Consider the following 12,415-nt stretch of genomic DNA (forward strand, 5'->3'; position numbering starts at 1 on the left):
CTAAAAGAAACTGCTCCACAAGTAGTGACTTTGAGAAACAATGTCAAATCATGAGCCAGAAGTTTATGGATAGAGGCTACAGTAAGAGCTGTATTAACAGAGCTTATAAACGAGCCAAATATTCAGACCGCAACATGCTACTGTATGGTAAAAAGCAAATGGTGAACGAACCAAGTACAGTAAGAATAATTGGTACGTACAGCAGACAGTGGAGAGAGATCAAAAGGGTTCTCAATAAACACTGGCACATCCTCTTGGAGGATGAGGTACATAAGTCAGTGCTTACTGATACTCCATCCATTACATACAGGAGACCCAAAAACCTGTCTGACACTAGTACATAGCCACTATAAAACTCCAAATACAACAACTTGGCTCAGTAACACCACAAAGGGCACTTTCAAGTGCGGGACTTGCAAGGCCTGTAGTTTCATTAACTCACAAAAAACATTCAAAAATGCCACTGGTTCAGCCACATATACAATCAAGGACTACTTCAACTGTAAAACAAGCGCAGTGATTTATCTAGCGACATGTAGATGCGGTTTGATGTATGTGGGCAAAACTTCACGCCAACTACGTCGCCGCATCCTGGAACATGTAAGCACCATCAGAAATGAAGTAGATACGCCACTGGCACGACACATCAATCTGTTACATCATGGTGACACCACATCAGTGGCCTTTCAAGGCATTGAACATGTATCACTCGGCCTCCGTGGAGGCGATATTGACAATGCCCTACTGAGGAAAGAGGCTAGATGGATTTTTATTTTGGGCACGCAGGCACCTCATGGTTTGAATGAGGATTTCAATTATAGTGCATTCTTGTGAGATCCTCTCCACCATGCGCCCATTCTAACCTCCCAATCCTCTAATACATCTATGGATAGGATCACCAATACTTACCTCAGAACCATTATGTACACCTATATTAATGTATACATTTATTCAAATGCCCAGACTCTCATAATATTATAATTACTAGAGGGCACATGTATGCATTAAAGTTAAACAATCACAATATCAGTATTCAGACCTTAATAATACTGCAATCATAAGAGGGTACATTCATATCATACCATTCAATAAGGCAACCAGTCATTTTGCGTGCATCTGCTTTATTAAAGGTTTTTAACCACCACATTTATTTTTAACCACAGGATACCCCTGTCACAGACCTTATTTGCATAACTGATACCAGGGGCCGCGCTGACAGCATTAAGTAAAGGAGGAGCTTTCCTCTGAATGTGTTACCAGCGCTCCATGGCAACAGCAGGGTATAAAAGGCAGGTCTGTGCAGGGCGCCCTCCCTCCCCGGAAGAAGTTCCCTTGTTGGAACGAAACGCGCGTCGGGATGACGTCATAGCGACGCCGGCTGTACTGCTGCAGTGTCAAACTCATAGGAGTTTGCTTACGTCCTGTAGATTAGCTTAAAACCTTGATGTGGGCCACAGATGTGGATCCCACTAGCTAGAAACTAGGCATATCAGACCTTCTGCTGGCACTGGCTAGCCCTAAGTATATATACACAGCAGGGTTGTGATAACACCTCCCCCCCCCCCCCTGGAAGGAGCTGCAAAAAAGTGTGAGTTCTGGCTATTAGTCTGGAGTCCCCTCATGAGGTTAACCACGGGGTATACTTACCTGCACCCACCTCCCAGCAGCGCTCCCATTGATCTGTCATCAGGGGGGTCCTTCCCTATCTGGGTTTGCATTTGGCTTCCTGTGTATGCAGCAGTGCTATGTACCTTACTGCAGCCTTGTAACACAGTGCTGCACTATTAATGCTCCCAGTGCCTGTGTATCACAATACCTATGTAGAGTGCACACTAGTTATTTCCCTGACAGGGTTATATACATTGTGCATCCACTATATCATTCTCACACTAGTATTGTGAGAATCCACAGTTTCTCTAATCTACTGTGCATCACACGAACTATGACACTACCTGGTCATCCAGAGTGAATGCACATCAGAACTGCACAGTACACTTTTTAGGTTTTAAATACATTTGTTATGTTTGCATTTTTCAATTATCAATAAATAAAAGTTTATTATTTTCATTAGTAGGGTTGAGTGCATCACATAGGGTTCTTTCCTCTCTCCTCCTACACGCTAAGTTTCACCCTGATAGCACCTCCCTAGAAAGTCTATTTTGAGCTGAGCAGGATTTTCCCCTCCCCACCCCTTCCCCTTCCCCCACTGACTGCAGTTATAATATTATATTGTAATTTGAATCCAGAATATGAAAGCTAATGTCACACTTGATATTATTCTGATTTTCCAACGATTCTTTCTTTTATCAGACTGTCACATACTTGAATTGTTCTAGTGGTGAATTAATATTCTCTGTATTAGGATAGGATTAGAAGTTATAATGAGATTGCAGCTGTGTTGGGTTGTCTGAGCAAGGGGGGTCCTGCGGGTAACATTTCAGTTACCAATCGACAGACAGTTGCAGTTGATAACTGATGATACGCTGAGGTTATCATTTCAGACAAATATAAGGTCATTTTCTTTGTATGGAGGATGGGTAGTTCCTTATTAGATGTGACATCATATTAAATGACCTATGGTGTTCTGAAAGACACATGGTACCATATCTGGTCATAGAATTGGAAGAAGGAAGAGTGGACTAAGGGATATTCTCTGGATAAATACAATAATGGTAAATTTAATTGAGAGAGAAGAATTACACAAGGCTAGAGAATGATTACAGAAGCAGAAAATCAAGAGCGCAAATACTCTAAAAAATATGTGAAAAACCATATTTTTGGGAGTATTTGCACTCTTGATTTCCTGCTTCAGTGACCTGGTTGGACTTTGGATTGAGTCCTTTTTGTAGAGCTGCACTACTTCCATATGTAATGCAATATATTCCATTATTATATCACCAGTGTGTTCATTGGGTTTTCACTTAAACAGTATGTGCGCTTGAACCCTCCTTTTTTGTCTTAGAGAAGGATTACACGAAGAGAGGAGGAGCCAGGTTTAATATCATGATACCAAGGTCAGAGAGCGGGTTTACACATAGAAAAGAATAATTATGCAACCACCTTTGAAGATATTATACCTGCTTTATTCATGTATTAATTGATTGATTCACACACCGTAATGCGAGGACTAGAGGTCACCCAGTGATATTATCAGGTAGCTCATATAAAAGAGGGAGTGGCTCAGTGAGTAAAGACACTGATTGACACTGAGATTGCTGCAGGGGAGCCTAGTTCTATTCCCGGTGTCGGCTCCTTGTGACCTTGGGCAAGTCACTTTATCTCCCTGTGCCTCAGGCACCAAAAACATAGATTGTAAACTCTACGGGGCAGGGACCTGTGCCTGCAAAATGTCTCTGTAAAGCGCTGCGTACAATTAGCAGCGCTATACAAGAACATGCTATTATTATTATTATTATTATTATTAAAAGAAACAACAAAAAACACATTCAATAGTGCAATAGGCATTCATGATGAGTACTCCATGTCCATCAATAGACATTAGAAAGCTACATACATCACTTACAATAAAACAGATCATGTAGAACTGAACATGTAGATCGGGCCCTGCAGTCCCAGTCCCCCCACGATTTGCAGTCCTAGAGGGAGTGAGCAGTAAAACGCCCAGAGGACAAACGGGAAAAGCAGCTCAAAATCAGCGTCCTCGTGGATGAATGTGGACGGCAGCATCCAGATTTCCACGGAGTTGCATAGCTGTGGAGTGACCTCACCACAACACGTTTCACGACCTTTTGTGTTGGGTAGTTTCTCATTTGCATGCCCATTCACTGATTGGAGGTTTTAGAATGACCATGATGGTGTCCCAATAGGCTTGCAGGTATGACTTTTTGTTTCTGCTCATAAGCGATGCCTTGGGGCTGTGAAAACCAACCCCCTGATGAAGCGTCATTCTGATGCGAAACGCGTTGTGGTGAGGTCGCTACGCAACTCCATGACGACGGAGATCCGGATGCTGCCGCCCACGTTCATCCATGAGGACGCAGATTTTGGGCTGTTTTTCCCGGGGGTTTTTTAAATCATCTGCGGGTTTTACAGCTCACTCCCTCTTATCAACTAGGACTGCAAATCGTGGCACCATGAGACTGCAGGGCCCGATCCTTTTTTATTTTTGTTCTTGTCTGAATTTGCCCCGCTGATCACGGGAGAATAGGAGCAGCAGAGAGACAGCAGTGCCCGTTTTGAAGAGAGAAGAACTAGTGGGACAGAGCGCACTTTATTGTTTCATCACATTAGAAAGCTAGTCAAGAAAGATGTGGCCTCATTTGCTATTTCTCAGCTTTGAGGTTGAGTATAAAATAAATATACATAATTACATTATAGATGAGGTTGAAAAAAGCTATATGTCCTTCAAGTTCAACCTATGTTAAATTTAGACGACAGATACTATCCTATATTTGTATTTACAGCATGGATGACATAGGGAGATTTCCTGTACAGTCTTATAAGAACGTGGCTGGCTTCTGCTGCTATTATTTAACCTGACAACGAGTTCTCCAGTTGGCAGAAGCTACAAACGGATATTTTCAGTTATTTGAGTTTGACCTCGGAGTACTCCATCTCTTCCTCAGCCGGGACAGCTCTGGGCTTCAGTCTGGAGAAATCAATAGTGACATAGTGCAGTTCTTCTCCATAGTTCATGTACGTGGATGCTTCCTCCGGGATGGGCCCCAAATCATCTGGTTGGGTCTCTCTAGCCATTCCAGCTCCCTGCAGGAAATACAAATATATATCCTTTTATGTATATATATGAAAACTGCTGCAGCACAAGGAGACCACAGGTGAAAAAATAAATTAAGGAAATGTTAAGAAAATGATACAAAGGGAATGTTTCATACCAACGGACCAGAAATTTCAGTGTCTGGAACCCACGTAAACAAAATATTTGATTAATAACAATTCCCCTTGGTTATTCATTGTACAATTGTAAAAAGTTGTTTGTTACACAGTAACACACTCTTACTTGTGAATAGCAAACATCTGTCTGGGTCTGCAGGGCCGCCAACAGGGTGGGTCTGCCAGGATTGGCGTCCCGGACCCGGTGAGTCAGGGGGGCCCTGCCGGCACTGGAAGTTGGGCCTGACCTCTGGCCAGGCCCGTCATCCGTCCCCTTGTGGCCGGGCCAGAGCAGCCGGCATGACTCTATTCCTCTGTCCCACGCCGACAGACCTCTCTGACATCAGCACGCCAGAAGCGCTCTGACGTCAGCGCTCTCTGCTTCCGGCGTGCGACGACATGAGGAAGCCTGTCGGAAGTTCGGCATGGGATAGAGGCATGAAGGCTGCTGCTGAGGGGAGAGTTGGGGTCCGGCCGCGAGATCACCGGCAGCCGGGCCTGGCCAGAGGTCGAGCCCAGCTTGCAGTGCCGGCCGCCGGGCCCCCACATCCACTGGACCCGGCCTGATCACCCAAAAGGGAAGTCTTTTTTTTTATATGTATTGTGGGGGTCTTTTTAATATGTATTGGGGGGGTGGTCTTTTTATATATGTATTGGGCTTTAAAAGATATGTATTGGGGAGGTGGGGGTCTTTTTAAAATGTATTGGGGAGGTGGGGGTCTTGAATATGTATGGGGTGACTTTTTTATATGTATTGGGGGGATGAGGGTCTTTTTATATATATATTGGGGCTTGGGGTATTTTTATATGTATTGGGGGGCTTGGGGAATTTTTATATGTATTGGGGGGGCTTGGGGAATTTTTATATGGGTTGGGCTATTTTATATATGTATTGGGGAGGGTTGTTTTTTTTTTTATATATGGTGTGTGTATATGTATATATACACAGATGCAGCGGCCGTTATTCGAACATTTCAAGCTTTGTATACCTCGGAATACCCATGTCATGGTGAGTGATTTCTTCCAACAGTACCGCCTTAAGACTCCTGTTAACTCGCGTTTTTATCGAGTGCAGAAAATGGCATTTTAGTGTTCTGGTTTTTAAGCACCTGCAAATTGGCATAGTAGCACAGTACTGTACACATTACAATTCATTAATTTCTGCCACGGATACGCAAAGAATTGCACCCAAAAAAATCAGAATTCATGAAATTCAAACAAATCAACTGCGGTAAACAGGTGTGCCTGGTGTGATTGGCGGCGTGAATGCTGCGTGGAATACAGCAGAGCACACGAAAACTGCTCCGTGAAATGTTCGAATAATGGCCGCTGCATCTGTATATACAGCTCAACCCCGTTATAGCGCGATCTGCTACAACACCGATCCGCACATAACGCAGTCTCAGCGTGGCTCCTGTTTAAAAAATAAAATACATTTTTTGGGGGGGGGCAAACTTTAATAACACATCATGAAGGCTCTGTCAGGCAGCGAGCCTGCTGGGAGATGTAGTCTTTGGGTGTCAAAAGCCATAGGGGAAAGGACAGGCAACGATCCCTATTTAAACAAAATACACACACTCGTCCGAAGCTGATGAAGCAGGGACAGAGCTGCATATGCCGGGCAAGTCCTTGCGGAACCTCTGATCGCGGTAGTCATTTTGTTTAAAAAAAGCATTTTTTTTTACGCGATCCCAGTTATAACGCGGTCTTATTATGTGGACCTGAAGTACCGCTATAGTTATAACGGGTTTCAACTGTGTATGTATGTATGTATGTATGTGTGTGTGTGTGTGTGTGTGTGTGTGTGTGTGTGTATTATATGTATACTATATATATGTGTGTATGTGTGTGTGTATATATATGACAGGCACTCCTATATGCAAAAAGTGAAATTTATTGACTCAACATTTCGTCCCCACTGAGACCTTTCTCAAGAGCAAATAAACAAGTGACAAGCAAACCCAGAAATACCCTACGCTCCCATTACTTGCTGCCTCCTCGGTCTCACCCCCCTCGGCTCTAATGATGCATCAAATGACGCTGCGGGGTCATGTGATGTCACGTGACCTGCGGCGTTATTTGACATCACGTCTCCATGATAAAGGGCGTCATATGATGCCGTGTTGCCATGGAGACGCGTGGACAAGAAGACAGTAAGTAAATTTACAGAGGCCTTGCGCTCTTAGCACGGGGCCTCTCTAACCGCAGCATGGCCCGCGCCTCCCCAAAAAAAGTCTCGCGCCCCCAGTTTGCGCACCGCTGCCCTACACCACGCCCAGTGTGGAAAACAAATTGGAGCCAAAAACCTAAGTGACACACCCAGTGATGTCACAGGAGTAACAGAGCAGAGAGGAGGAGCCTAAGGGGCAAAGTGTTAAGGGTAGGGAATCCTACGACAGATAAGCTGTGTCGTAGTAGACCACAGAAGGTGGTGAACACATCAGAAACCCTTAAGGGAATAATGTGGCAAAAAATATATCAACTAGTGTAATGATAATTGTTAACACTACAACCACAGAGGATCAAAAGTGCAACTACAGCGTCCGTTATTCGAAGACTTCACGTGGTGTATACATCGGAATACCCATGTCATGGCGCGTGATTTTTACAACCGTACCGCCTTAGATGCGTGATGACTCGGGTTTCTATCGGGTGCAGAAAATTGCATTTTAGCGCGGGCTGCAATACCGTTGAGAAACTCAAGTGGGCAATCGCAAGTTGTTTTCTTAAAAATCTAATAGCAATTCAACCTGTCTTTTATTGCCGTACAGTTCTGCAAGTGTGTGGTGTGTAATTGTAATTTGAAGATTAACGTTACGAGTTCATACTGTATAGTGTACATGGGAAATAAGTCCTTTCTGAGGCTCCTTAGCCATACACAGATTAAAAATTAGGACACATACTGTATACAGGATAATAAAGGGAAAAGAAGTAATACAAAAATACAACGTCGCTTCTTCTTCCGAATGTTAAATATTTTTTCCGCTAATGCGTGTACAGTATGTCTCATTGGAACCTTGTTGAAACGCATATGCGTCATCACATTAAGGGGCATGTGTGTATGTCTCATTAGAACCTTGTTGAAACGCATATTTGTGTCATCACATTTAGGCGCATGCGCGTATGTGAATTTTCAAGTTTGGGAAAAAAAATAAAAAATAAACATTCAACTTTTTTTTTCTCGACATGGTCTTATTGAAGGACTGATTTTAACCAACCATTATGTGAATTTTTATATGTTTTTGATACTTTATCTGTATAGTTTACTGTATGAGGTGGTATACTGTTATTTTTATTTGAGGGGTGGGGGGGGCAGATCACAAAATTTTGATGATTTGTTCAAAATATTTCGCTGACCTAATAATCCTGCACACACTGCTACTCTAGCATGACTGCTAGAATGATTCCTCCACACACATTCAAAATGAATTTCAAGTTAAATCTTCTTCGTAATGGCTGCATTGCATTCTGTAGTTCTTTTGTCATTTTTTTCCCAAAGATTTATTTGAATTAATAAACCTGCATACACACCAGGCCTTGCAAAGCAACTTGAAAATGCGAGTAGTAGCCCATCCCCCCTGCCCCCCCCCCACACACAAAGTCTAAAGTATTTTCAACTTCTTATCGACACCTCCCCCTGAGAGCCATTCATGAAAATCTTTGAGGCTTTGCTTACATTAACTATGTCAGAGAGTCTTCTTGAGGCCATTCTCACACACGCATGCGCAACTGTGATAAGCCCTTCTTGGAGACGATTTGGCGAGAGAATGGCTCCTCCACACACATTCAAAGTGAAATCAGGCTCAGGCTGGCATTTTTGCAGGTTTTCTGGCAGGGGACAGGTAGCAAGGATTGCCGTTCACCAGGTTTTCACTGACGGTCAGACCGTTATTGTAAGCCGGTGCTGGTGCCGGTGATTGGGCTTTTGCTGGATTGGTATTGGCGAATCTTATATGGCATAAACCCGACCTTTCTTCTTTTGAAATTGCCATGATCAAACATACTGTAAAATTCTGGGGCCACACCGTAATACCCGCTCATATCTCCGGCAGGAGGAGCAATGCGAAAAAAACACTGATCGCTACTTAAGGTTTTTCTTAGCGCACGCTTCCATGCACGAACGGCAGGTGAAAACTTGTAAAAATCAAAGTTCGAAATGAAAAAATCATATATTTCTGCAACAGTCGCCATGTTATCTGCTGCAGCATTAATTGCAGAACATATTAAAAATGCATAACTGCAGTCAGGTTTTTCATATGTCTATGGTGTGCACATTATGTCCAGTCAGCAATTGTGCAAGGATAGGAATTTTGAAAAAAGCACAGAGCATTGACTTTTAGAGGTTTTTATTATGAAACGCCTCAATTTGATTACGTCTTCGGCTTATTCAAGTACCAAGGTCAATTCACAATGGACCACTGTACGTATACTTGTATTTATCTGTTTTTAAACACCTGCAAATCGACACAGTAGCACAGTACTGTACACATTACAATTCATTACAATTAATTAATTTCTGCCACATGGCGGATACGCGAAGAATTGCACCCAAAGAAATCCGAAACCATTAAATTAAACAGATCAACAGTGGGTGCCTGGCGGCGTGAATGGCGGCATGGATGCGGGAATGCGGTGTTAATACCGCGTGGAATAAAGCAGAGCATACGAAAACGGCTCTGTGATTTATTCGAATAACGGCCGCTGCAGCTGTACAATGTAAACTTAACCGCACGATGTATGTCTGCAGGGTACCACAAAACATGTGGGGACTGAAACGTTGAGTCAAATTTCACTTTTTTGCATATACTATAGGAGTGCCTGTACCTTTTTTCTCCCTTCCCTTTTCTGTATCTTTATATGGATAGATACACACACACACACACACACACACACACACACACACACACACACACACACACACACACACACACACACACACACACACGTATGTATGGGGGGTTATATGTATATTTTTTTAATATATATGTATCGGGTAGTTGTTTTTTTGCATGTATTTGGGGACAGGGGAGGTTGTATGTATTTGGGGGGTGAGAAGATTTTTGCATTTGGTGGATGGGAAGTTTCTTGGTATATATCTTGTGGGGGGAATTGTGTGAAGGGGGAGGGAATGAGTAAGCATGGGGTAATTGACGGAGGGGGAGGAGAGAGGGGGTGAGTGAGGAAAGGAGGGAGCAAGAGTGAGATGCAGGGGAGAGAAATACATGTGCAGGAGAGTGAGAGGGGGTGAGACAGAATGGAGAGAAATACATGGGAAGGGGGGGATAGAGGGGGAGTGTGAGGTGTGAAATGGGGGAGGGGCAGCTCGCAATACCGACAACACGGGGGGGGGGTGCCCTGCTTAAAATGTTTGTCCTGGGTCCCACGATTTCTGATGGCGGCCCTGTGTGTCTGTCACAGGGGTAAAGGGTTTGAAATGCTAAAATAGAGGAACAGGGCGAATAATATTTGTGTAAAACCAGAATTATCTTGCAGTCTTTTTTTTTTTTTTTTAAAGGGAAACCTCAAACAGCTCTAGTGTTGAAACGGACCCTGACAAATTAAAACCCGAGCAGGGTGATCCTGTTACGATTATCCGGATCCCTGTAGTACCCTCCAAAAGGATAGTGAGATCTGTCCCTTTGTCACTTACATTAGAGGTTCTATGTGTGATTTCTGTGTTGCTGTATATTGCGTCGGAATCATTCACAGTGGGCCCTCCTGTATGTTCGTCCATCAGTAACGGCTTTTTCCTGAGGAAACAAAGCAAGAGAGTGGGACCAGGTGGCCATAATGTACTTAAGAGCTATGATATCCACAAAGGTATTTTCTTCCGTATCCCAGATATAAACAAACAGATGTAGCGAGACGATTTACTGACTCCGGAGATTGTGGTGCCGCGGAACCCATGCAGATTCAAGCCTCCTGCACCGGGGCTGTCGTGGTTGAGGTCCCACACCTTGTCCTGTATGGTTTGCTACATTTGCACTGTAGGCATATATGGCCATATCCTAGTACCAACTATTTCTGCAGTTTTTTACAGCGAGCATTGGCTTAAGAGTTCCATGTAATAATGGCTTTAAGGCAAAAGGTGGCACTGTGTGCTCATTTGCATGTAATTTCCCAGAAACCTTGCTGCAGTGGAAGCACTGTATGCTAGGTGATAATGGTGAAAAGCAGGGATGCAGACCTGTCCAAGACATGTGAATGTGCTCACAGGTAATATTTTTATTTGCTATGCACTTTTTAAAAAATAGATATACATTTATGAAGTAAATTAAGAGAGTCTCGTAAAAGTGATATGTGAAATAAGAGAAATAGATACATTAAATGTTTAATTAAAAGTGCAAGAAAAATACAAAATGTTGTATATTCGTAGAGATATCATGTTTTTAAATTAGAATATGCCCATAAAAATGTACAGTACTTTATAGTTTAGAAAAAAGACCCTGCCCCCAATCATAGATTGGTTATATCTTATTAAGCATTGCAGGCAAAAGCGCACCAACATTTATGAAAAATGGCACAATAAATAACAATTATTTGCTCGCTATTACCTGCAATGCTTAATAAGAAATAATTAATCTATAACTGGTGTGCCGAGTCTTCTTTCTAAATGATACATGTATCTCTGGAGACGGGTAAGTACTTTTGATTAATTGTCTTGCACCTGAATTTGCTTACACAGATTGTTTTCTTAGAGATTCTCAAAATATTCTTGAATACTCTGGGTTCAAATTTGAACTCTATCTCCTTAGAAATAACATAAAACACGTTCTTGATGGAAAATACATAAGCCTACGGGAAAAAAACATTCTAAAGAACAATAAAAAAATGTAATAATAATAATCACTGTACAAGGCTACATTATAACTAGAGATGGGCACTTTTGGGGGGCGAATTTGGATCCGCAGTGGATCGGCCGGTTCATTTGGTCCACGGATTTCAGCGGATCAATCTCAAAAATGGCGGTTCGCGTTTGGAGTTTTTATTTATTATTAATATTATCAATACATTTCACGGATTCCGCAACCCGTGGACGAATTTTTACAAATTGTACATATTGTATCCAACGGCGGTTTTTGTGGAATCCACGCGGATTAAAACCGACCACATCTGTTTGCGGATTTGGGGGGGAAATGCGAGAAAATCCGGGAAACAGATTTTGGCGGATTCACCCACCTCTAATTATAACAACAACCGTCGCCAATCGGCAAAGGTCGCTTGTATGACATCTTAATTGTAGACTGACGATGGTTCAAGTATTGCATCAAAAGCAGTTCCAGGCACATTAAACAACTAGGAAAATGAAATCATGACCTATCACTCACCACCAGTTAAGCTAATAGATAATGTGTACGGAGAGACTTACTTCTGGATGTGCTTCATTAGTACAATTGCCAAGATCAAGAGAAGAATGAGAGCCACTCCACAAATTACCCCAATCATGATGGCCCAGTGTTGATTCTCCTTAGCTGTGAGGACAGAGATAAAATATAATTAAGTACTAGCATTCTCATCTGCTTTACAAGTATATTAAAGGAGCACTGTATGCTAAGAGACGATG

At 42.7% G+C, this 12,415-nt stretch overlaps 1 protein-coding gene across 3 annotated transcripts in view; it reads right to left on the bottom strand.

The window, feature by feature from the left end:
* Positions 1-2,831: 2,831 nt before the first annotated feature.
* Positions 2,832-12,415, bottom strand: part of LOC142497912 (sialic acid-binding Ig-like lectin 16) — a 101,432-nt gene continuing 91,848 nt past the window's right edge. For 2 of the 3 annotated variants that reach the window (XM_075606357.1, XM_075606355.1), the window contains 3 exons: positions 12,221-12,323; positions 10,502-10,601; positions 2,833-4,725 (listed from right to left, as the gene is read on the bottom strand). In XM_075606357.1, coding sequence (XP_075462472.1) covers positions 4,546-4,725; positions 10,502-10,601; positions 12,221-12,323 — 383 coding nt within the window. In that variant the 3' untranslated portion in view covers positions 2,833-4,545. Of the gene's footprint in view, positions 4,726-10,501; positions 10,602-12,220; positions 12,324-12,415 lie in introns of all 3 variants that reach the window. The other variant, XM_075606356.1, reaches the window with a different exon arrangement.

The sequence above is a fragment of the Ascaphus truei genome, chromosome 6 (genome assembly GCF_040206685.1).
Source record: "Ascaphus truei isolate aAscTru1 chromosome 6, aAscTru1.hap1, whole genome shotgun sequence".
Classification (NCBI taxonomy): Eukaryota; Metazoa; Chordata; class Amphibia; order Anura; family Ascaphidae; genus Ascaphus; species Ascaphus truei.